The sequence below is a fragment of the Odocoileus virginianus genome, chromosome 13, assembly GCF_023699985.2.
Source record: "Odocoileus virginianus isolate 20LAN1187 ecotype Illinois chromosome 13, Ovbor_1.2, whole genome shotgun sequence".
In the NCBI taxonomy this organism is placed as follows: Eukaryota; Metazoa; Chordata; class Mammalia; order Artiodactyla; family Cervidae; genus Odocoileus; species Odocoileus virginianus.
Genome location: NC_069686.1, coordinates 17738697 through 17764856, shown reverse-complemented (window position 1 = coordinate 17764856; position 26160 = coordinate 17738697). Strand labels below are relative to the sequence as shown.

The following is a 26160-nucleotide window of genomic DNA, read 5'->3' as shown; positions in this document are numbered from 1 at the left end:
GTTGGGGGCCTAGGAATCTAAAGACATCTTTTCCCCAAAGAGGAAGTGCAGAGGGAGGGTGATTTCCTTCCTGGGTCAGCCGTGGCCCCAGCGGCTAGGTGTTCCAGTGCAGCAGAGCCACCAAGGAAACCTGTCTGGAAGGACAGGGTCATTCTCAAGGTTTTCAGTTTTTCCTCCTCTTTGAGATGGAACGAGTTTTCTTAAGGCTTCTCTATGCTACCTTGAGTATTTCTTCTCTTTATGAAGAAAAGACGTCCCTTTATGCCATCTCAGAACTTCACAAATAAGTAAGTCTGTCTTCACCCAATCCATGCTGTCATAAACCCACTTGGCCTTCATCTTCCCAGATTTTAGGCCGTCCTCAGGAGATTTCTTCATCTCCTTCACTTTTTAAGGCCCTTTCTTGTGAGCCACCTCCCGCTGTATTGGCCCTCCGTGAGCTCTGCAGACCTTGCAGTATGGTGTGCATGTATTAGGACTTTCCACCCCCCGGGGAGCTGTGGCCTTTCACTTTGCTCTTGAAGTAGCTGGTATTTTATTGAGTAGAGAAAATACTGGTTTTTGTGTGGCTTTCAGTAAATATTTTATGATTTCTTACAATCTCTCACCCTCTCAGTTTTTGTGTTGTTTTTAACCCAACTGTGGTACCTTATACTTGCCAGCTTGGTTTGTGGGGCCTTTTACCATTGTGTCTGGAAGCATCCTAGAGAGACCAGGAAAGGGAGAGGGAAAGGAAACATGTTATCTTCTCAAACCACAGTTTGCCAAAGATGTGAAATCTCATCAGAACATTTCTTGTCTTCCCTCAGATCAATCATTTATACAAAATAAATTACAAACTTCCTTCTAGCTTAAACGCTGTCCTTGATGCCATGTATATTAATTTTATATAACTACTCCTACAGTAACCAAGTGTTTATGGATAGCCCACTATAGATTGGGCTTCCCTTGCGGCTCAGCTGGTGAAGAATCCACCCGCAATGCGGGAGACCTGGGTTCAATCCTTGGGTTGGAAGATTCCCCTGGAGAAGGGAAAGGCTACCCACTCCAGTATTCTGGCCTGGAGAATTCCATGGACTGTTTAGTCCATGGGGTTGCAAAGAGTTGGACGCAACTGAGCGACTTTCACTTCACTATAGAAAGAACTTTTATCCTCTGAAGAAATTGAAAGAAAGCCTGTTTCCATGGCCATTGCTTCCACGGTATTGGGAAATTCTGACTCAAATAAAGCAGAACTTGCAGAAAGCTGCAAGAGTTAATATCTAAAATCTTTCCCCATGTCCAAGTGTGTGAGCTTATTGTTCGGCTAAGCTGTTTTAACTCGGCAGTCCTCGGGTAGAGTGTTCCATACTTACAGATATTTATAATTGAGCCTTAATGACTGTTCTACTTGGCTTGCCCCTGCAAAGGTCAGCAAAGGTGGCCGGCAAGGATTTTAAGATGATGTGAACTGTCTGGAGGGTCAGAAAAGGTTGGAGAGGGTTTGGTAGATAAATGGTTTTAATGCCCCCACACACTCCCCTGCTTTTGCCATGAGGGGCACTCAGCATGTGAGCCTTCGTCTGGTTCATTGTGAAGTTAGCAGGTCACTGATAAATGGATGATGTCAAGGCTCACAGAGGGCCTAAAATGGAGGCGCATTCCATTTGGCAGCCATGACATTTAAGAATTCTTCAGATGGACACAGAAATTACTATTGAAACTGTTGTTTCTAAATTTTGGTTTTGCATATGGGAACAGCCATTGTTTCAGCGTAAGGATGATGACTATGTGTGTGCGTGCAAATGTGCATTGGGTGTGTGTTGATGCATTTGTTCATCTATTCTACTAATCCTGTTTACGTCAGGTGTTGTGCTGTTGCTGGGGAATACAATGGTGAACAGCTGGAGGTGATCTCTGGAGCGGCTTTTCCTGGGAAAGTGATCAGGCATTCACAGTGCAGCAGACTTAAGTGTAGTGATGAGAGAAATAGAATACTGTCAGACCCCCCAAGAGGGGCCGGGAGAGCTTCCTGGAGGAAGTAACATCCACACTGAAATCTGAAGGAGGAGTAGAGTTAGCCCAGCAACGAAGGAGAGGTAAAATGAAAAAGAGTGGGGAGGTCCAGCTGGCAGAAGCCTAGGGGCAGTGGGACCCTGCCCGTCTAAGAGGCTTTAAAAGGCAGTCACCTTTTGTGTTTGTGATACAAAACGAGCTGACTCCGTTTCTTGCTATAGGACTCTGGGCTGGTCACCTTGTTCTGTGGGTCTCTAGTTCTTCATCTGTAAGTAGAGGGTATTAGACTCTAATGTAACTATTAGAACATGGATTCATTTTCTGGAGCAGACTTTTTTCCCTGAGGCTGGCTTCTCTGACCCTGTACACACTGGTTTGCTTTCCCTTCTGATGGTTGTGTTGTTTAGTTGCTAAGTCATAACCTTCTCTTTTGCGACCCCATGGACTTTAGCCTGCCAGGCCAGGTCCATGGGATTTCCCAGGCAAGAATACTAGAGTGGATTGCTATTTCCTTTTCCAGGGGATTTTCCCAACACAAGGATCGAACCTGTGTCACCTACATTGCAGCCACCCGGAAGGCCCCTTCTGATGGTTTTTTGTTGTTGTTCAGTTACCAAGTCAAGTCCAACCCCATGGACTGTAGCATGCCCGGATCCTCCGTCCTCCACTGTCTCTCAGTGTTTGCTCAAATTCATGTGCATTGATTCAGTGTTGCCATTTAACTATCTCATTATCTGTCGCCCCATCTCCTACTGCCCTCAGTCTTTCCCAGCATTGGGGTCTTTTGCAGTGAGTTGGCTCTTGGCATCAGGTGGCCAAAGTATTGGAGCTTCAGCTTCGGCATCAGTCCTTCCAGTGGATATTCAGTGTTGATTTCCTTTAGTGTTGACTGGTTTGATATCCTTGTAGTTCAAAGATGGTTAGTGAGTGATTAATAAATGTAAGTCATTTGAGTATTAAAACATAGCAGCTATATCCAGCAAATTGGCAAAGAATGCATTCTGAAGTTAAGAAATGAGACTTTGATCATCCAAATCCTAGCTTGCCTCTGAGCTCTGTCAGTGTAGGTAATCTCAAGTAGGATGTGCCCTCTGGGGCTTTGGAAGTGAAAACCTTGCTTCTGGGAGTTTTATTAATGGACAAAGGGCCCTCTAACCACCGAAAGGAAGTATGTTTTATCTTTAAATTCTTCATCTTTTTTAAGTGAAAAGTCTCATCCTATTGTCAAGACATCTCCATCTCTAATATGTTTTTCCTCTTTTAGACAATTATTCTTTATGAGTACTTTAATGTGTGTAAGAACCACCTGATAATCTTATTAAAATGCAGCCTTAGGTTCAGTAGTCTGGTTGGGCCTGACGATCTGCATTCCCGACACCACACAGGAGAAGTTGCTGTTGATCTAGAGGCCTTTTTGGAATTTAAGCACCAGACTGTTGAAGAGGGAGTCAGTTTAGGTCCTTCGGCAGGGTTGGCTGCCCTCCTGTTGTCTGTCATACTCTTGTGAGTTCTTGAAATGCAGTGAAACTGATTCTTAACGCATCTCTGAGGTTTTGACTTATTCTCGAGCTCCCCCACGTGGCCCAAAGGAAATGTAGCTTTAAAAATTGTTCACAGTAATGGGCAGGAAAGGACAGCTTGATTTGAAATATCAGAATGTACATTGCCAGGAAATATGAAGGAAAACCATGCAATGAGAAAAAATGTTCTAAGAGGAATTAAAATATATCAAAAACGAACTCAGTATACTTATAGCTGTGTTGTGTGTGAGTGCATTTTAAGTTCCTGTGGTTTTGTTGATTTCATCTAGCCATTGTGGGCACTCTGGAGGCTGAAAAGGAAAGAAGAAAATCTGGGCTGTCGTCAAGAGTGCAGTTTCGAAACCAAGGTTCTGAGCCCAAGTATATGCAAGAGCTCACTCTGAACAGACAGAAACAGAAGGCATGCATGGAAGAAACCCTCTGGCTCCAGGTGAGGGTCGCAGACAAATCAGTTCTGTCATGTAGATTTGACATTTTATATGAATACTAGCAACACATTATCTAGGACAAAGGAAAGCATTGTTTTGGAGTTCCCTAGTAGTGTTTATAGCATGCTTTAACTGTGTCTCTGCATTCTTTTCAGGAAAACATCAGAGATAAACTGCGTCCCATTCCCATAACTGCTTCAGTGGAGATCCAGGAGCCGAGCACTCGGAGGCGAGTGAATTCGCTTCCGGAAGTTCTCCCAATTCTGAATTCAAATGAACCCAAGTCTGTTCATACAGATGTAAGTATTTCTGATTTTCATTTTACTAATTGTTTACCATTTTATTATGCTAAATCAAACATCTCCGAAGGCAATAGACTAGTGATTGATTTGCCCTAAAGGCCATTCCTTCGTATATTAAATAAGCTTTTTAATATATGTATAGTTTGGAGAAAATTTGCTTCCCAAGTAAACAATGGATGGAGATGAGAGTTGTTTTTCTTAATAATTTTTGGTCATTGAGACTTATTGAGACTATAATTGACAAAAATTATTTTCATGAGCTTTCCTGGTGGCTGAGATGGTAAAGAATCCGCCTGCAATGTGGGAGACCTGGGTTTGATCCCTGGGTTTGGAAGATCCCCTGGAGAAGGGCATGGCAACGCACTGGTATTCTTGTCTGGAGAATCCCCATGGACAGAGGAGCCTGGTGGACTATAGTCCATGGGGTTGCAAAGAGTCAGACACAACTGAAATATATGACCAATGAAATAGTCAAAATTTAGTGTCTAATGTAGCCTATGTAATCTTAGGAAGTAAAATTTATATGGAGTGGCTTGCTGTATACCTCTTATGAAGTGGTGGGTGTTTGTTTGCTAGGGTTTAGGATGCCTGCATCTGCAGGATTAGGCTGGGGACTGGTGACATCTTGATTTAATGTTTTGTACTTGTCACAATATAGTTGGTAGTGGAGTGTCCACTCTGAGGCACTGGTTCTGGTGGCCCACTGATGAAGCTTTTCATGAATGAGTTAGGCCTAGGGGCTCATGCCTGCACCTGCACATTGCAGTATTTATTGTCATCAAGCATAGCTCCTTATGTACTTTTCAGTACACTTTCAATGTCACTTGTTCAGTCACTAAGTCATGTCCATGGGCTGCAGCCCGTCAGTTTCCTGTGTCCGCCACTGTCTCTCAGAGTTTGCTCAAATTCATGTCCATTGAGTTAGTGATGCTATCTAGCCATCTCATCCTCTGTTGCCTCCCTTCTCCTGTTGCCTTCAATCTTTCCCAGCATCAGGATTTTTTCTAATGAGTCAGCTCTTCGCATCTTTGCATCAGGTGGCCAAAGTATTGGAGCTTCAGCTTCAGCATCAGTCCTTCCAGTGAATATTCAGGGTTGATTTCCTTTAGGATTGACTGGTTTGATCTCCTTGCTGTCCAAGGGACTCTCAACAGTCTTCTCCAGCACCACAATTTGAAAGCATCAGTTATTCAGTGCTCAGTCTTCTTTATGAGCCAACTGTCACATCAGTACATGACTACTAGAAAAACCATAGCTTTGATTATGTGTACCTTTGTTGGTGGAGTGATGTCTCTGCTTTTTAATACACTGACTAGGTTTGTCACAGCTTTTCTTCCAAGAAGCTAGTGTCTTTTAATTTCATGGCTGCAGTCTTCATCCGCAGTGATTTTGGAACCCAAGAAAATAAAATCTGTCAGTGCTTCCACTTTTCCCCCTTCTATTTACCATAAAGTGATGGGACCAGATGCCATGATCTTAGATTTTTTAAAGTTGAGTTTCAAGCCAACTTTTTCACTCTCCTCTTTCACCCTCATCAAGAGGCTCTTTAGTTCCTCTTAACTTGCTATTATTAGAGCAGTATTATCTGCATATCTGAGATTGTTGATATTTCTCCTGACAATCTTGATTCTAGCTTGTAATTCATCCAGCCCGGCATTTCACATGATGCATTCTGCATATAAGTTAAATAAGCAAATAAGTTAAATAAGGTCAAATAAGTTAAATAAGGTCACAATATACAGCCTTGTTGTAATTGTCAATGTCACTTATTGTACATTAATATTTCTTCTGTATATTCCCATATACACAAGCTCCATAGTCATATTAAACATAAAAAACAAGACCATTTCCCTAATTATTGATTAGTGTGATTATCAAGCATCCTTTAGCATAGTGCAAGATACTCTGCCCTTTGCTTTCCTAACCTTGAACTCTGTTTCCCCATCCGTGCAGTGGGTCTCTGAACAGTATATGCCTCATAGTCCCTTGTGAAGATTGCATGAGTTTAAATACATAGTCATGTGTTGGGTAGTACTGTCATTACTATTGTTAACTCTTTCAGTAACCCTGTGTAGCAGGGCGGTGGTGTCCCCAGTGTCACCTGTGTTGAAAACTAGACTATGAAAGATTAACTGACTGGCCCAAAGCCACACAGCTGAGCCAGGTTTACTCTTTACTGCCCTACAGCATCTCAATGCCTTGGTCAAAGTGTTCGGAAAACACAGTTTCATTAAAAGACAGAGTGGGCGTTCGATGCAAAGTATGTTTGTAGTTTGAATTCTGCTATGGTAACTGTCACAATGGGAAATGAACTGTATGGAAACAGGCACTTATTTAGAGTCCTAAATGGTGTAAATTACAATTTTGTTTTCCTACAGGTGCACTTCTTAAAAGAGGGATGTGGCGACGACAACATATGTAACAGCAACCTTAAGCTAGAGTATAAATTTTGTACCCGAGAAGGAAATCAGGACAAATTTTCTTATTTACCAATGTAAGAATTGTGCTATCGTACTAGCAAAAATGGCTCTGGCTTTGCAGTGACTTTTTGTGAAGGGTTATTGAAAATCTATTGAGAACTTTGTTGTTTTCCTTTTTTTTTTCCTGTAATAGTCAAAAAGGTGTACCAGAACTAGTTCTAAAAGATCAGAAGGACATTGCTTTAGAAATAACAGTGACGAACAGCCCTTCTAACCCAAAGAATCCCACCAAAGATGGTGATGATGCTCACGAAGCTAAACTCATTGCCACTTTTCCAGACACTCTGACTTATTCTGCATATAGAGAACTGAGGGCTTTCCCTGTAAGTATTTTAAGAGACCAGTTTGGAGGGAAAAAAAAAAAAACATTGTGTGGTACGTGAATGTTTTGTGATCTGGTCTGTTTTTCTATTACAGGAGAAGCAGTTGAGTTGTGTTGCCAACCAGAACGGCTCACAAGCAGACTGTGAGCTTGGGAATCCTTTTAAAAGAAATTCTAGTGTAGGTGATGCCTTTACATACTATATTTTAATTTTTAAAATACCACTGCAGTGTCAATATGTTCAGCCTATGTTAACAGCCATTTCTGTTTCTTAGGTTACTTTTTATTTGATTTTAAGTACAACTGAGGTCACCTTTGACACCACAGATCTGGATATTAATCTGAAGTTGGAAACGTAAGAGATTCTTTCAACCTTCCATTCAGAAATATTTCATGAAAACACAGCCAGTCAATGAATTGGCCTTTATCTAACTCATAAAAGAAGTGTAATTTAATGAGAAAACTGACTGTTACAATAAAACCCTATTGTTTCCCTTTCATTTTTTCAGAACAAGCAATCAAGATAATTTGGCTTCAATTACAGCTACAGCAAAAGTGGTTATTGAACTGCTTTTATCGGTCTCCGGGTAAGTGTTTGTGTTTAGCATAACAAATCAGTGTCTGAAAGAACCATTTACAGTCCTCACTAAAACTGGTGTTTTTTAATTTAACAGAGTTGCTAAACCTTCCCAGGTGTATTTTGGAGGTACAGTAGTTGGTGAGCAAGCGATGAAATCTGAAGAGGACGTGGGAAGTTTAATTGAGTACGAGTTCAGGGTAAGTGGTCGCAGTTGGCCCTCCCAGTCTGTGTATCAGAAGCTGTATGCTGTATATGATCTTGAATGTGTAGTTTTAATAAGTAACAATAAATAAGTGTGATAAAGGGAGCTTGCCAGTTTTTAAACAGCATACTGGCTTAGTGTAAAAGTTGTCTTTCAGAATGGAGAACCACAGCTTCATTTAACATAGGACTCTGTTCAGAATCAAATTCAATTTGGTCTTTTTCTTCTTAGGGAGTTTTAATGTATTAATAATAAATGTGGTGTTGAGACAAAGGAGTACTCGATTTTTTTCTCCCCAGAGTCTGTCTATAAAACAAAAATCTCAAAATGCTATTTGGCTTTAGAATGTGTGAATGATCCTCTGTTATAAGGTCATCTCTCTTATTGCTCATGGTTAATGTTCACTGACCTTTCCCAAGCGCAGTTTTGTGATGGTGAATGTGGGTTTGATGTATACCCGTAAGGAAGACTAATGATTGCTCTGACCCATTCCAAAGTAGGTAGTCACAGTGGCTCTTAAGGCCAGTCAAATGAACATATGCATGGTACAGAGGTGACTCATAACTCATACGCAGGTTCAGGTCTGTGTGGCTCAAATCATATTCCTGAAAGCACAGTGACCGTTGTTGAGGTGAAAGTCTGAAATAGCAAAAATGGGTCCACCGTTGACTCTAGCAGGATGAAGAGGTGGAATTCTCCTCTGAAAGAATCTCTTAGCTTTACAGATACAACTGAGATAGCTAGTGGGTGGTGGTGATTATGACACCTATGCAGATGTGGCTGCAAAGAGGTCTGTGGGTTCTGGAGTGGTCTTTCACACAAACTCTTTTGATGTCTGTTGCACAGAGTTGCTCCCTGCCCTGTCCCCAGCTTGGACTCATGGGTTCATGGTTGCCAGAATGGCCCTACTCGGGTCTCTCAGTTGTTACCCCAAGCCTCCACCCTGTAGTCAGGACAGAGGCCGCTTCAGTTTTGCAGTAGGTGGGGCTTCCCCGAAGCAGCCGATGGCTGGCTTTGGCACCTGCCAGGCAGAGTGGTTACAGAGCGATACAAGAACACGTGTGACTTTTCCCTGGGCATTTTGAGAGCCTGGCAGATTCTGTTGCACACAAAAATTGTTCCTGAATTGAGGGAACAATTATTTCTCTTTGATCTTTACCCCCCCGCCCCATCTTTATTGACGAGAATCTTTAAACACAAATCTCTATTTTGAATGCCTTATCCAAAGTCCACTTTTGGAGCCTGCGCTTTTATGGTTGAATTATACCAGATATTTTGGCTTTTTTTTTCTTGGCAATAGGAACTGCTTACCTAATTTTATGTTGAGAGAATTACACTGAGATAATACATATTATTTTCTAACAGGTAATTAACTTGGGCAAACCTCTTAAAAACCTCGGCACAGCAACCTTGAATATCCAGTGGCCAAAAGAAATTAGCAACGGCAAATGGTTGCTTTATTTGGTGAAAGTAGAATCAAAAGGATTGGAAAAAATAACTTGTGAGCCACAAGATGAAATAAACTTCCTGAAACTGACGGTATATTAATGCATCTCTCTCATGTCTTCATAGATGTTAATATTAGAGAAGGGGGGCATCATTGCTTGCCCTGGGAAACTGACATTCTGGCATGTTGAATTTTTTTTCCTTTGCTGTCAGAGTTTCTGTTTCGTTGTGAGTAACCAAGTCAGGCTGAGGATTTCTGCTGATTAGGCAGAAATCCTAATCACCACTGTGGCATATAAGTCAGGGTCATTTTGTGCATGTTGAAGCAAATGACATTTTCTGAAGTTTGAAGGCCCAGTGTGACATATAAGGACATGCCCTGGGATGGGCCAGCCAATGTTAATTCCCAGTAGAATCAAGCATTACAGAACATACTGGCACCTTAGCAAGTGACCTTGAAGACTTTTCATTCTTTTTAGAATAGAAAATATTTATTGAGTGCTTGTTGTATCTCAAGCACCATGCTAAGCATTTGATTTGCATTTTCTCCATTGTCTTGATCATCTGATGAGATATTTTTCTCATCCCCACCATTTCATAGATGAGGACATTGAAAATCAGAGAGATTAACTTTCTCAGAGTCACTCAGTAGTTATGAGGGCAGTGCATTCATGCACAACCCTGCTTGTTTTCAAAGCCTGCACTGTTAACCTCTTTCTGTACTGCTCCATACTTAAGTAACTATCTGATCTATCATTTACGCTCCAGTTTGATAAAGACTTGCTTTGTTATTGCACATCTGTTTCTTTTAAATTCTAAGGTGACTGGGTATGACCAGTGTTCATAGTTGGTGGTTTATATTCATCAACTTGGAGAAACAAGATGGTCCATTATTCCTAATCTTTAAGAAAAATGCAGTTTGTTTATTTATTTTTGGTTTTGCTGGGTCTTTGTTGCTGCTCATGGGCTTTCTTCTAGTTGTGGTGAGCGGGGACTACTCTTCCTTGTGGTGAGCGGGGTCTCCTCTTCTTGCGGTGCACGGGCTTATCTTTGCAGTGGCTTCTCTTATTGTGGAGCATAGGCACATGCGCTTCCATAGTTGCAGCACATGGGCTCACTGGTTGCAGTTGGCAGGCTCTAGAGCGTGGGCTCAGTGGTTGTGGCACGTGTGCTTTAGTTGCTCTGAGGCATGTGACATCTTCCCAGACCAGGGATTGAACCTGTGTCCCCTGCATTGGAAGGTGGATTCTTATCCATTGTACCACTGGGGAAGTCCAAAAAATGAAATTTTAAAGCATCTTCCTTGGCTTAGTTTTCAGTATTCTCCTTTGAATAAATCATGCTCGATCTTTTCTACTTTCCCTTTTCCTCATTCCGTGTCACTCATTCAGGATGTGCTGACTTTTTACAGTTATGTTAGGTACCGATCTGAGTGCTTAGGGGTAGAGGAATGAGATTGGTCCCTGATCTCAGGATGCTCACAGTTTGGTGAGGAGACAGCAGAATAAAGAAAGCCTTTGTCTCACTCTTGAGTTTTAAGGTTGGAATGAAAGAAAATTACCTTGAAAAATAAAGTTGAAGTGAGGTTGGTAATTTTAACACTTTGTGGATCTTACACTTAAATTGTTCCCACACCTTGGTGCTGGGAGAAAGGTGAAGATTATCAGTCGTGAATTTGGCATAATCTGGGAGGGTTTACTCTGGAGATTTGTACAGTAACGCCAAAAATTACACTTGGTGGAAGTATTTCAGATGTAATTCTTTTCAGGAGGCTCACAACTCAAGAAGGAAACGAGAAATTGCCGAAAGACAAACAGATGATGGCAGAAAATTTTCTTTATTTTCCGAAAGAAAATATCAGACCCTTGTGAGTATTTTTCAAGCGCTGTGAGTTTTCCAGGAGGTGGTGGGAAGGCCTTCCCCAGACCGTTGTGCTATAACTCCTGTTCTTTTTCACCCCAGAACTGCAGCGTGAATGTGAACTGTGTGAACATCAAGTGCCCGCTGCGAGGGCTGGACAGCAAGGCCTCCCTGGTTCTGCGCTCGAGGCTGTGGAACAGCACGTTTCTGGAGGTGTGACCCCACTGCGGGCTGTGTCCCAAGCCGTCTGCCACCTCCTAGAACATTTCTCTTTTCACTCACGCTTTCACTCACTTTGTCTCCAAACAGGAATACTCCAAGATGAACTACTTGGACATTCTCGTGCGGGCTTCCATTGATGTCATTGCCGCCACCGACAATATCAAGCTACCCAACGCAGGCACTCAGGTTAGGATTCCATGGGCTTCACTTAGTTGATCTCTGTCCTCCACCCCACGCCCGTGGCCTGAGAACATGCTGTTCTGGACTCATGTCTCTCAAGGCACTGATACTCCCTTTAAAGAGAAAGCAAATCATGTCTTAAGGTGGTACCCACTCCAAGTAGTATTTCAGTAGAATAATGGAAGAAAGAGGTGACTCGGGTCATCTCGTTCTGCTGTGGATTTGAGAGCTGTTGGCTCAAGGAGAGGAGGGGTGCACCTCCTTAGTCTAAAGATCCCACATCTCGTACCACCCCTCATGCCAATGGCAATGCCAATGTTGGTGTACTCCCACTGATGGTAACCTCACTGCGCTAGCGGGGAGCTCTTGGGGGGAGTGTATGGCCAGTGGTGGTTATTAGCAACCATCTCTTATTATAGGGATTGAGACTTAAATCTCCTAAAATCAGTTCCTGATTATGCCTCCTGGAACAAGTCCCAACATACGTCCTCCTTCTCGGCCATGTAGCAGCCTTTGAAATAATTGAAGGAAACTGTCATACTTTCTTGGACATACCTCTCTTACTGTCTTCAAAGCTGACCACCCAGCTCTTCAATTATCTGTCCTGCCTGATGCAGCTGAACAGGTTCCAGATCTAGTCTCTTCCTGGGCCAGCTCCAGGAAGAAGAGCTGATGTGTGGTCTGCCTAGTTCACCTTAAATTTCCCTTTAACAGCCTCCCAGCTTCTGTTAGTTCAGCCTAAAATGTGGCCTTTAAATGGTTGCTGAAGATGGCTTTTTTTTCTGGCAGCTACTATTTTTCTGTTTGTGTTCTGCTGAAACTTCCAGGTGTTTTCATCTGAATGTGCTGTCAAACTATATTTCCCACATCGCACCCTTGAGCAGTTTTTGCACACCTTTGAGTTCATCCCCACATCTTGTGTGGCTTACGTTTGGGCTTAGAACGTAATTTTGAATCTTGATCATTTGCTTTCTGATAACTTTCTTTCCTTGCAAGCTTTATCTTTTTTAAAGCCAAGAAGCATGTCTTGGGTGTTCTCATCCAGGTAATTAAGAAAACTGTTGACCAGGACTAGCAGCAGAAGCTTGTGCTCAGTAAGGGGTTCCTAGTTGGGGGTGGGGGGGGGGTCTGGCCCCACAGGGACTTGTATTGGGCTCCCAAAGTAAATGACTGCAGGTCACAGGTGGGAGTGTTTTGCAAGAGAGTGAATGGAGAAGAATTTCTGTCGTAAAGCTGATCTACTGATGTACTTAAGGCAAATGTCTAGGCTTCCATCCTTTGACCAGCTGAAATCCAGTGTGTCTCCCTGATGACCTTGGTTTCTGGAATATAGCGACCCTTAATTAAAATTTATCAACCTCAACTAGAATACAAACGTTTGTCTGGGCAAGTGCTAAACTGGGCAGGATGCTGGGGCATGTGGTGTAAACCAAGACTGTCCCAGGATGTACCCTCACCTTGACCTTATGTTGTCTTTGCAGGTTACTCCTACCTTTCTACATCTTTAAAATTTTTTTAAATTAAATTTAGTTTTTTGGCTGCACTGAGTCTTCTTCCCTGTGTGCGGGCTTGTTGTGGCATGCGGGTTCAGCTGCCCCTTGGCATGTGGGATCTTAGTTCCCCAACCAGGGATTGAACCCACATCCTATGCGTTGGAAAGCAAATTCTTTTTTTTTTTTCCATTTATTTTTATTAGTTGGAGGCTAATTACTTTACATCATTACAGTAGTTTTTGTCATACATTGAAATGAATTAGCCATGGATTTACATGTATTCCCCATCCCAGTCCCCCCTCCCACCTCCCTCTCCACCCGATCCCTCTGGGTCTTCCCAGTGCACCAGGCCCGAGCACTTGTCTCATGTACCCAACCTGGGCTGGTGATCTGTTTCACCCTAGATAATATACATGTTTCAATGCTGTTCTCTTGAAACATCCCACCCTCGCCTTCTCCCAGAGTCCACAAGTCTGTTCTATACATCTGAGTCTCTTTTTCTGTTTTGCATATAGGGTTATCGTTACCATCTTTCTAAAGTCCATATATATGTGTTAGTATACTGTAATGGTCTTTATCTTTCTGGCTTACTTCGCTCTGTATAATGGGCTCCAGTTTCATCCATCTCATTAGAACTGATTCAAATGAGTTCTTTTTAATGGCTGAGTAATAATCCATGGTGTATATGTACCACAGCTTCCTCATCCATTCGTCTGGGAAAGCAAATTCTTAACTACTGGACTACCAGGGAATTTCCTCTACCTTTACTAATAAGGCATCATAAAGACCATCAGATCACACCCTTCCTGAGAATCCTTTCTCTCCCTCTCTGACTAAAGGCAGTTGCTATAACTTTCTGTAGCTCTTAATCAGCAATCCTGAGAATCACTGAGCTTCAAAGAAAAGAAAACTTTAGAGGGAAGAAACTAATATTAATAAAGCATTAATTAAATGTCTACCATCTACTAGATGCTTTACCCATATACTATCATTTAAACTGCAGGAGAATGCCAAGGTAGACATTGTACCCACTTTACAAAAAAGGAAGCAGGCATAGACAGGGGATGTCATTTGGAGTCCTGGAGTGAAATCTATACCATTCTGGCTTCTGGGCCCCTATTCTTTGATTCTATAATATTTGCTCCCCATGAAGTCCCCAAATCTCAAGTTCAGATGAGAAAACTTGAGTCCAAGGAAGGTTGTCTGTCCCTCAGGGTTACAAGACCAGCATGTGGGGTGGAGGTAAGACCAGACCCTGGCTCATGACCTCTCATCAAGTGCTCTTGTTTTCTTGAAGATGATGGAACTGAAGGCCATGGTGTCTAGACTAGTGGCTGGGTCACAAATGCCAACGAGGTTCTCTTGGGCATTTCATGTTCTCAGGGCTTTGAGAGCCCATGCCTACTAATGGGAATTGGAATCTTTGCTATAATACTACTTGATTATTTAATAATTGGTAGATTTGAAAATGGATTAATCTCATATCTAGAACCCATTTCTTTTGAAAACAGAGACTTTTTAATCTCTAGTCTTCTGTTACCTTTTCTATTAACTGATTTCTGAGATATAATAGCTCAGCTGTCATATCTACATGTTTCTTTAGTATTTTAAAGTGTAGTTTTGGGGGTTTCTAAAGATTCAAGTTTAATTCAAGTGTCAAAATGCCTTCATTTTTTATTCCCTCACTGAGGGTTTCAATTTCATTTTTTTCTTGATTCTGTGTCTTTTCCAGTGTCTAGATTATTTTTCTTTGGACATGAAGCAAAGGAGGTTGAATAATTCAGCCTTGTCTTTTGGTGTTAATGTTGACATGTTTTCCCATTGCTTTTACTCTAATCCTGGCTTTAAAAAGATAAAAAAATCTTTGTTTTCTTATAACCCAGTTTTAAGAGTTTTGTGTTCAATTCTTTTTTAAAATATTTATTTTTTTATATGAAGGATAGTTGCTTTATGGAATTGTCTTGGTTTCTGCCAAATATTAACATGAATCAGCCATAGGTATACATATGTTCTCTCCCTCTTAAACCTCCTTCCCACCTGTGTTCATTTCTTAATAAAACACATTTAAGATATTGTTATAACAATATTTTGTTATAACAAGTTATAACAAAAGTCAGGGAGAGCTGGTCACCCAACTGAACCAGATAAGATGGTTACTAAAATTTTAGCATCAATTAAATTGATCCAGTTAACAAGCCAATTAGCCACGGACGCACTGCACAAGTGCCAGAGGAGCCTTCCCCACAAACGTGCTAGAGAAGCAAAATTGAATAAGATAGTGTCAATTGTTAAGAATTTCATGGTCTAGGAGACAGTGAGTGGGGCTTGCCACATGGTGCAGTGGTAAAGAATCCACCTGCCAATGTAGGAGACACAAGAGATTCAGGTTCAACCCCTGGGTCAGGAAGATCCTCTGGAGTCAGAAATGGCAACCCACTCCAGTATTCTTGCCTGGAAAATTCCATGGACAGAGGAGCCTGTGGGCTACAGTGCATGGGGTCCCAAAGAGTCAGACATGACTGAATGAACACAGGAGAGAGTGAACCAGGAGAGATTTGTTGAATTCAGCCAAGGAAGGAGGAAGTTTCTTATTGGTTGTACTTACATATCCCTACTTCATTCCTTCCCAAAGAAAGGCAGTGCCGAAGAATGCTCAAGCTACTGCACAATTGCACTCATCTCACACACTAGTAAAGTAATGCTCAAAATTCTCCAAGCCAGGCTTCAGCAATATGTGAACCGTGAACTTCCAGATGTTCAAGCTGGTTTTAGAAAAGGCAGAGGAACCAGAGATCAAATTGCCAACATCCACTGGATCATCGAAAAAGCAAGAGTTCCAGAAAAATATGCATTTCTGCTTTATTGACTATGCCAAAGCCTTTGACTGTGTGGGTCACAGTAAACTGTGGAAAATTCTGAAAGAGAAAGGAATACCAGACCACCTGACCTGCCTCTTGAGAAACCTGTATGCAGGGCAGGAAGCAACTGTTAGAACTCAACATGGAACAACAGACTGGTTCCAAATAGGAAAAGGAGTATTCAAGGCTATATATTGTCACCCTGCTTGTTTAACTTATATGCAGAGTACATCATGAGAAATGCTGAGCTGGAGGAAGCACAAGCTGGAATCAAGAATGCCGGGAGAAATATCAATAACTTCAGCTATGTGGATGGCACCACCCTTATGGCAGAAAGTGAAGAAGAACTAAAGAGCCTCTTGGTGAAAGTGAAAGAGGAGAATGAAAAAGTTGGCTTAAAGCTCAGCATTCAGAAAACTAAGATCATGGCATCTGGTCCCATCACTTCATGGCAAATAGATGGGGAAACAGTGGGTACAGTGGCTGACTTTATTTTTCTGGGCTCCAAAATCACTGCAGTTGGTGATTGCAGCCATGAAATTAAAAGACGCTTACTCCTTGGAAGGAAAGTTATGACCAACCTAGACAGCATATTAAAAAGCAGAGACATCACTTTGTCAGCAAAGGTCCGTCTGGTCAAGGCTATGGTTTTTCCAGTAGTCATGTATGGGTGTGAGTGTTGGACTATAAAGAAAGCTGAGTGCCGAAGAATTGATGCTTTTGAACTATGGTGTTGGAAAAGACTCTTGGACTGCAAGGAGATCCAGCCAGTCCATTCTAAAGGAGATCAGTCCTGGGTGTTCATCAGAAGGACTGATGTTGAAGCTGCAACTCCAATACTTTGGCCACCTGATGCAAAGAGCTGACTCATTTGAAAAGACCCTGATGCTAGGAAAGATTGAGGGCAGCAGGAGAAGGGGATGACAGAGGATGAGATGGTTGGATGGCATCACTGACTCAATGGACATGGGTTTGGGTAGACTCTGGGAGTTGGTGATGAACAGGGAGGCCTGGCATACTGTGGTTCATGGGGTCATAAAGAGTTGGACACGACTGAATGAACTGAACTGAACTTCATTCCTAAGGAATAGGAAGGGAGTGGGTAAACTTCCTGCCTGCCAAAGATGAGAAAGAGTGTGATAAGTGGAAGTAGACATATTATTCTTCAGGGTGGAGGAGATTTTCATTTTTTGGTTCTAAATTCAGAGAAGAACTTGAGATGTGGATTCTTCTATAAGATGAATTTCTAATATGAAGAACACTCACTAAGGGGATGGTTTCCTTAATAGCTTCATAGAAGATATGAAAATCCTTTCATTGAGTGAATATCTTATACTAAAGTTCAATGAGAGTGGAGGATATTACATTAAAGAGTGATTTAGGGAAACAGTTTTGGCTGGGGGCAAGCTCATGTGGTCTCAGCACTGCTCACTGGTGATGGAATTTAATGCATCAGCAGAATTAAACCCTTTTCCTCTTATGGACACATGATGGATGAGGTTCACATGCACAGGTCATCCCTGTGGAAATGCCTAGATTTTAATGCAACCAAAACAATTTTTTTGTTTGTTTTTGAAGTTGGAGTAGTTTCTATTCGCCTGAACCTGTCATTGTTCATCAGTAACAGTTGCTGTGACGAGATGAGACAAGGTGTCCAGAGCTCTGGGAATCTCAGCTCATAGTTGGTCTGCCCCTACCCGATTCTAAGGCCAGCTCCACTCCCCTCCCCCATTCTCAGTCCCAGCTGGAGAATGACTGTCATACAGGCACACACACCACACAGAGTTGACAATTCAAGGAAACAAACAATAAAATCTTGCTGACTGGCCTCTCTTGCCTTCCTGTGGTGTGGCCTTGCACACACTGGATTTGCAGAGCACATCTGACCCTTAAAAGTGTGGCCCAGAGCCTAGGATTAGCCCTCAGTCTGATGCACAGTGACTTGTTTTAGTTTCTAAAAGACCAAGATCTGATTTGAATGGTAGCCAGATCTGGGGCTTAGAGCTGTCAGCTGAGTTCCTACCTACACTGCACCCGACCCCCAACCCCACAAAACAAAAAACCACCTTGTTCAGCCCTTGTGGCTGTCGAATTGCAGCCATTTTGGGGTGTGGTTTCCCTCTAGGATCATCCATTTGAAAGACTGGTACGGAGACGATAGGGCTGATTCGTCTGTCTGTGGACCAGTGTGCGCTCTCCACTTCAAAAGGCTTCATCAGGGCTTATTGTTAAAAATGAGAATGGCCCTTCCAAGTCATCACCTTGCCCCAGGGATACTGTGTGGCTTGCCTATGCTACATACTAGGGAAGCAAAGTTAAATGAGATAAAGCACGTGTGTGTGCATGCCGCTAAGTCGTGCCCGACTTTGTGCGACCCCATGGACTGTAGCCCGCCAGGCTCCTCTGTCCATGGAATTCTCCAGGCAAGAGTACCGGAGTGGGTAGCTGTTCCCTTCACCAGTGGATCTTCCAGACCCAAGGATTGAGCCCTCATCTCTTGTGTTTCCTGCACTGGCAGGCGGATTCTTTACCACTGTGCACCTGGGAAGCCAAGATAAAGCATAGGCTAGTTGAAGTAATCTTTTTAGTTTAGGGTTGTCTGACTTAGCACGCACATCAACTGTATTATGTCTTTACTGGTCTCTCACCATTCTCTTCCCTACTTCATGGGTACCTCTCTGCTTCAACCAGTAATCTCAAGAAAGAGTTGTTTCAGCTTAAAGCTAGGACACCTGTTGGGGAAAGGGAGGCAAGAGGAAGTGAGTCAGGAGGCCCTCCCCTGGGCTGAGAGCTTGAGTGAAACTTCATTGAGACCATAACAGGAAACATAGTAGCTGATAAAGGTGTTTATGTGGTTAGAGCTTAGAAAACTCTTAATGTGAATTCTGTTCCTATTAAAGATGTTGAAAGAAAAGCAGTTTTTGCTTTTAAGTATCTTCTGTAAGAGGAGGCTGAAAACTTGTTTTCTAGTATAGATAGAAATATTTTTAAGAGGTTTTTTTTTTTTTTTTTTTTTTTTTTTTTTTAAGTGTTCTAGTGTAGTAGTACTGAATCACAGTGTAGACATGGAAGCATTTTAGGCAGCATCCAGAATTCAATACTAATGTAGAATACTTAACTAGAAACACTTCTCAGGAGTTAAATTGTTCCCTCTTAAGTTTTCTTTACCCTTCACTTCATATTCTTTAAATTCTAAAATAGCAGAAACTTCAAACTGATAGATGACTAATCAGCATAGTTTACAAAATCATTTGTAGCTTTCACCAGGTCTTCTATAAGCTTTGAAGATTAGTTTCCTGAGAAAAAACCTTCTGGCATCACAGAAATCCACTTGAATTCTAAGCTCATATAACCAAGTTGTTGCAAATTACCATAAGCAACTTTTAGATTTCTGAATAAACACTTCTATTCAATTGGTATTTGCCAGCTATCAAGTGTTTATAGCTTAAACTTTTCATCAGCTGGTGCTTAAAGCTGTAAGCTGCCTCTGAATGAATCCAGAGTCTCATTTGTCTGTACACATTGTCATAGTAAATGACACCAAGCCATTTCAGGAAATTTTATTCTTTACGAGGGTCTTTAGTTTGCTATCCTGTTGCTGAACTCAGGTTTGGCTTCTCGTAACCCAAGAATCCAATACTGAGAGACAAGTGTTAGGTAAAAGAAAAAGAGAGCTTTATTGAGGAAGCTAGCAATCCTGGGGAGAAGGTGAACTCATGTCCCCAAGAACCAACTCCTCAGGTTTTGTTCTGAGATTACTTAGGGGAAAGAGGAAGGGGCTATGTGCTGGGGAAGAGGTAATCTTCTCTTTTCAAAGATGACCATCACAATCCTGTGGTTCCAAGTAACTCTCAGGTTTGAACCATAAAGGTTTGGTCTGCTGAGAGGGCCCCACTGGGTCCTGCTTGGTTTCAACCTTAAGGGAAAATTAGAATGGTATCAGTAATGCAGCTCCATCCCCCTTTTATATTTCATAACATCTTTAAAATATGAGTGAGGAATGTAGGCTAATTGTGCATAAATGGACTCTTTTGTTGCCATTGTTGAATGCTTAATTAAGAGAGGGTGATTGTTCTCACAAAGATACCAGGTTATATTAATATAGATATAACAAGATTGGTTGTGTCCCTCTGGGTAATTGTTGAAACTTGATGAATAAATGATGGTTCATTATACAATTTTCTGTACTTTTGTTGATTATAAAAATTTATAAAAGATAGCACAGAAGCAGTTATTTCATCAAAACATAATCCAGCATTTTCCAGGTTCTGGGAAAAGAGCTCCAAGAAATGCCTCTTGAAGCAATATTCCATTACTAAAGGAAAGGAACTCACACCCGAAGACACGTCATCTATCTGTAGGCTACATTGACCAAGTATATCTGGAAGCAGAATTAGTGATACAAACTCAGGGTTTAATTCTCACCTAGGTTTGTAATGGTATTGCTTTCCTTTACGCCCCATAGGTTCGTGTGACTGTGTTTCCCTCAAAGACTGTAGCTCAACATTCAGGAGTACCTTGGTGGATCATCCTAGTGGCCATTCTTGCTGGGATTTTGATGCTTGGTCTATTAGTATTTTTACTGTGGAAGGTAAGTCATATCTGGCACTTGAGTTTTGTGATATAAACTTTATTTCAGGTTTTTTTTTTTTAAGTAAATTAACACTGATAGTACATACATTTTGCATTGTTTCTTTTTCCCAACATTGTTTCTATGAAATTTTTCCAAAATACAGCAAACTCGAGAATTATATAATGAATATCTGAATACCTAATATTTTATATTTAAAGGAATAGTATTTATATATTATAAGGAGTTTCTTAAGTGTGTAAATTTCAGTGCTTTCACATATAATATAGCATGTTTGGCAGATAATAATTTTTAAAATTTTGCCACTATGACTGTTTCTTTATTAAAGATCATATTCTGAATCTAAGCCAAATTGGTTATCACGCTAATCAGAATCTGTATCCCTATTAATTTCAACTTTTGAAAAGAAATGTTCATGGCAGCCTTGGGGCTTATTACAATTGCAGCTAGATTAGGAAATAGGAAAGCATGAAATTAATGAATCTCAAAATGGTCACCATAGCCTATATCAAGCATAAGGAAGATTTGTGTTTAATGATGTACTTCATTAGAGTCTGGTGCTGTAAATATAATGTAGTATCTTCCCTCTGCTTTCCACCAGTAAATAGTCGACATTACAAAAAATGTATGAGATGTCACATACTTTCCTTGGCAAAAATTATCACCTATAGATTTTGGGTTATTCTCAGTTAGTAATGGAGATTCAGATTCTGATCAACAATCCCAAAAAACTCAAAGTTTGTAATGACTTATTTGGCAACTCAACTTGACATAATGTGAAGAGAGGATATTTATAGTCTCTATCCTTTACTCAATTCTAAAACATTAGGAATACTAATGTTTTAATTACTGTGACATGTATGCAGTGTATTACTTTTCTAAAAGGCCGGAAATTTGGGGTTTCCAAGCATGTCTGGTCTAGAGGCAAAGGATGATGAAACTCAACTACTAGTATCTAGGATCAAATTATCCTTCTTTTCTTTGGACCCAAGTATAATGGACAAGGACTCAAGATATTCTCACCTTCAAATATTGGGCATCTCTTTTTGCTTTATTTTTCCAAGTAACTTCCTTTTGCCAAGATAATTTTGAGGTAGTTTTGGGCGTCCTCCAATTGTGTGATTGAAGTTTGGTATCTGATTATGCCAAGACCCATCCTCCCATGGGAAGTTAGCCAGTCCTACCTGATATTTACTTCAGATAGTAGGTTTGTCTGAGCACAGCCAGCCAATATAGGAGATGCTCTGGAAATTATTTTGATATCAAAAGCTGAATGTGAGGTTTGATATTTGAGGATGGCCTTCTGTTGCTCTCCAGAAGAGGTCCTACAAGGACAGTCTTTTTCTATACCTCTATACTCATTTAGAGTGACCTAATCTGAGGAGCACAGATTACTACCACGTAAATGTTACATGGTGGCTCAGAATTTGGGAAAGTGACAGCAATCGTTATTTCATGATGGTATGTTCAAATTTATATTGTGATTTACCCCACAAAGGCCTCAAGTAGATGGCACTTATCCCATCAAATTCACTGAAAAGGACAAAAAAATATTCAGTGTCTCTTTTATTTGGATTTGTGCGAAGTCTTAGAGAATTTATTCTTTACACTTTGAATTAGTAAACTGCAGATGTCAATCTTTTGCATATTTTTAGACTCCACATCCCCTGCAAGAAGAAACTGTGTGCTCAGTTGTGTCCAACTTTTTGCAACCCCATGGACTATAGCCCATCAGGCTCCTCTGTCTGTGAGATTTCCCAGGCAAGAATGCTAGAGTGGATTACCATTTTCTCCTCCAGGGGATCTTCTGACCCAGGGATCGAACCCGTGTCTCCTTCATTGGCAGGCACATTCTTTACCACTGAGCTACCTGGGAAGCCCTGCAAGAAGAAACTACCCAAAACTATGATCAGATGTGTAAATATTTTCCCTTTTAGAATGATTTTGGCCCTTAGGATTTGTTACAAATAGAAAAATCAATTTGCTGGCGTCATCCATATAAATATTTGACCAGAGACCTATGGTAATAGAGTTGGCTTCCCAGGTGGCGCCGTGGTAAAGAATCTGCCTGCCAAGCAGATCCCTGGGTCAGAAAGAGTCCCTGGAGAAGGAAATGGCAATCCAGTCCAATGTTCTTGCCTGGAAAATTCCATGGACTGAGGAGCCTGGTGGGCTATAGTCCATACAGTCTTTATAAAGAGTCAGCCAGGACTTAGCAACTGAGTATACAGCACACTTGATGTCACTGTGTCATACGGTATGGGGTCTGTTCCCTTTTGGTTGATCCATAGTGGTCTCTTTGTAAGCAAGCTATAAATAGAAAACAGGTTAAACTCTGAGATTTTTCTTTTGTTTAGCTTTTATACACAGCACTGTAACACTGACTAAATACCTTGCTTCCTTGTAGTGTGGTTTCTTCAAGAGAAATAAGAAAGATCACTATGATGCCACATATCACAAGGCTGAGATCCATGCTCAGCCATCTGATAAAGAGAGGCTTACTTCTGATGCGTAGTATTGATCTACTTCTGTAATTGGTAATTGATCAATGTTTTTTAATTGCTAGCTGTGGAACCTGCTATGGTTGTGGTGGCTAACTTTAAAAGCAACAGCTTGCTGTGTGTGTCCCATTAACAGACGTTTTCCAAATGTCCACACTGGCTTACCTTGCTTGAATTTATTTTATTTCATTTATTTCACTTGGAAGCTTAGTTTTTTTTTTTAAAAAGTGCACAAAGAATCTTTCGTTGCAGGTGAGTCACTTTGTGTTGTTGTTAATAGACATCACCCACAGCAATGAAGAAAACTGCAATCTACATACACATATGAGGTGTTAGACCTCTACTGTAGACCAGTTTGCCACGTGTTGTTAATCTAGTATGTAGCATACCACTTGGAATTTCAAAGATGCATAAGAAATCATCCCAGATTTCTTGTCCATTTTGGAATTTCCCACAGATAGAAGCTTGTGTTGACTGCCTAATTAACCTGTTGCATGTTGAAAACATGTGTTTCTCTTGAAGAGAAGGCTTTCTCACTGTCATCTTTTTTATTTTCGTGCTATAAAATGATGGGGCAAGGCTTGGAATGCTTTTATTGTTGCTCAGAAATTGTTTTATGCTGGCTAAGCATGCAACTTCCTTTCCCTGCGTATCTACTACAAGTCAAAGACCATTACAACAAACTCTTCACTACTGGCATGATAGACATTGTGGTCAACTTCAGAAGATGATTCTTTGCCAACATGGCCTTCAGTTTACAAAAGTTTAATATAAAAATGCTGTGGACAGTTTATTCAAAACGTTGTAATGGAGTTTGATTTTGTTCCATGTTCCTAGAAATTTTTTTCAGCCCTGGGTCTCAGCTGACTTTAAGTTCATGTTTGGCTTCTCTTATTTGTAACTCCATGGAAACAGGAATTGGCAGCGATTCCTTTTTCCATTTCTCTGGGCACCAGAGGGTAGAATTACCCCTGTAATCCCTTTCCATGGCCCTGTCATGATGAATCCCAGCATTTCCATTTCAGTTTATGTATCACCCCAATTTCTTCTTTGTTTAAATGGGGCAATAGTCACACTGTGTGACAGATAGGTGTTTTGGCTGTTTTGCAGAAAATAGAAAAGGCCTTAGAAGAAAAATTCTTGTCCCATTTTCCTCACTGATTTAGTGATAAATTTGTACATAATTTTATTTTGCCCCATGCCATTTTTATAGCTTAACATCATTCAAAACAAATGTTCTGTGCCTATTGATGTCACATAGTAAACACATTAATCAACCAGTCTAAGTATCTTCCTCATCCATCTTTTATCTGCATTTAAAAATTAAAGACACATCTTTTTAAAAAATACATATATATTTTATTCATTAAAAAAATTCAATCTGACTTAAGAATTTCCAGGTATGTCCCCAATAAAAACCTACTTTGGATCAGATTGAATATGTTTTTAAAGATTAATAAAATACATATTCATTAATAATCTAAGTGTAAGTGCTGTATATTTGCCAAAAAGAAAAGAAATTAGAGGATGCTCTGAAATTCAATCTAGTGGTAGTTTCCTCAAATTCTTTGTGGTACATGAATGATTTTATTAGAGGACACAGTCACTGCATGATTTATTAATGAAACAGCTTAGTTTAGAAGCTTCATTTGGAAATCCAGGCAGTATAAATTACATCTTAGCTATTAAGAAAGATGTACTGGAGCCTCGAAAGAGAGGAGATTCTTAAATCACCCATTTAAAGTAGTAATTTGTAAAATATTTGTGACCTGATTTCCATTTTGTTAGTGGAAGAGGGGCATGGAATAATCTTTGGTTTATGACCTTGAAAAAAAGTTGTTCTTGAAATTAACATGATATTCTAGTAATCTGAAAGTTAGATCTTTTACATATAGTACGGTGATTATAAAAAAATGGAAGCACTATTTCATAAACTCTTCAACTCTTAGATGTAACTTACATTGCTATAATAAGATGGACAGACAAGATGGGAAAAGGGACTTTTCTTCCAGTTTTACAGCTGTTACTCTTCTGTTTATCTTCACCGACTGTTACTATTTCTTTTTGACCTATTAGTTCCTTCTTAAAAGAAAACCATGTCTTTTATTCTTTGTCCCAGTCCAAATTTAGGCATAGCTGAACAGAAAGCTTAGATATTACCATCTAGTGGACTTGCCTTTCTTGGAATTACTTAATTTGTGTCTGTTTCTCTCTCCCCCCGTCTCCAGTGTGGATTCTTTAAACGCTCTAGGTACGATGATAGCGTTCCCCGATACCATGCTGTAAGGATCCGGAAAGAAGAGCGAGAGATCCAAGATGAAAAATATAATGATAACCCTGAAAAAAAACAGTGGATCACAAAGTGGAATGAAAATGAAAGCTACTCCTAGGGAGGCAAGAAAAGCTTCACAGTACCCAAACTGCTTTATTTTTTCCCCAACCCAGACACTCAGATGGATTGAAAAACCTGTTCAATATCTGAATACTGATTTCAGAAAGACTACACAACAGTGCGGGCCTACAGTTTTAACTGTGGACGTTGTTACGTAGCCCGAGGCTCCTGTTTTGCACAGCCAAATTGAAGGCTGTTGGAATGGATTTTTCTTTAACTGCCTTAATTTAACGTTCCGGGTTGCCTTTGTTTTTGACTTACTTGTGCTGGGGAAGGGCCTGCCTGGTTACTCTTACATGACATCCTTCCAAAGGTGTAGCTGGAAGAAGGCACCGTGACCCCTGCACCAACAGAGTGACCGTCCCAACCTCGGCACCACCTCTGCCAGCGTTCTTCTCATAGGACGGGAGAAGATGCCAGTTGACTGTCCTGCATCACAACCCTATGCCATCAGGGTAACCGTGTTCAAACTAAAGTGCTCCCATAAATTAAATGTGCAATAGAAGGTGATGTTGCCATCCTGCCATCTTTTTCCATTTCCTAGACGTGTGAATACCTGCTCACACCAAATACACACAGGTTTCATTTCCCTTTCACTAAAACACACAGGCATAACAGATTTGAATGCTAGTTATACTTATTTGTATATGGTATTTATTTTTCTTTTTTACAAACCATTTTGTTATTGACTAACAGGCCAAAGATTCTCCAGTTTGCCCTTCAGGTTGGATTAAGCAATCAGAATCAGAACATGAGAGGTCACTGGT

General features: G+C 40.8%; 1 protein-coding gene across 3 annotated transcripts in view; it reads left to right on the top strand.

The window, feature by feature from the left end:
- The window catches only part of ITGA6 (integrin subunit alpha 6), an 83273-nt gene extending 57370 nt beyond the window's left edge, over positions 1-25903 (top strand). For 2 of the 3 annotated variants that reach the window (XM_070476015.1, XM_070476013.1), the window contains 14 exons: positions 3806-3966; positions 4120-4263; positions 6645-6760; positions 6880-7069; positions 7164-7247; positions 7344-7423; positions 7578-7655; positions 7743-7845; positions 9216-9389; positions 11065-11163; positions 11259-11369; positions 11466-11564; positions 20375-20500; positions 25230-25903. In XM_070476015.1, the coding sequence (XP_070332116.1) occupies positions 3806-3966; positions 4120-4263; positions 6645-6760; positions 6880-7069; positions 7164-7247; positions 7344-7423; positions 7578-7655; positions 7743-7845; positions 9216-9389; positions 11065-11163; positions 11259-11369; positions 11466-11564; positions 20375-20500; positions 25230-25391 (1727 nt within the window). In that variant the 3' untranslated portion in view covers positions 25392-25903. Of the gene's footprint in view, positions 1-3805; positions 3967-4119; positions 4264-6644; positions 6761-6879; positions 7070-7163; positions 7248-7343; positions 7424-7577; positions 7656-7742; positions 7846-9215; positions 9390-11064; positions 11164-11258; positions 11370-11465; positions 11565-20374; positions 20501-22907; positions 23038-25229 lie in introns of all 3 variants that reach the window. The other variant, XM_070476014.1, reaches the window with a different exon arrangement.
- Positions 25904-26160: the final 257 nt, after the last annotated feature.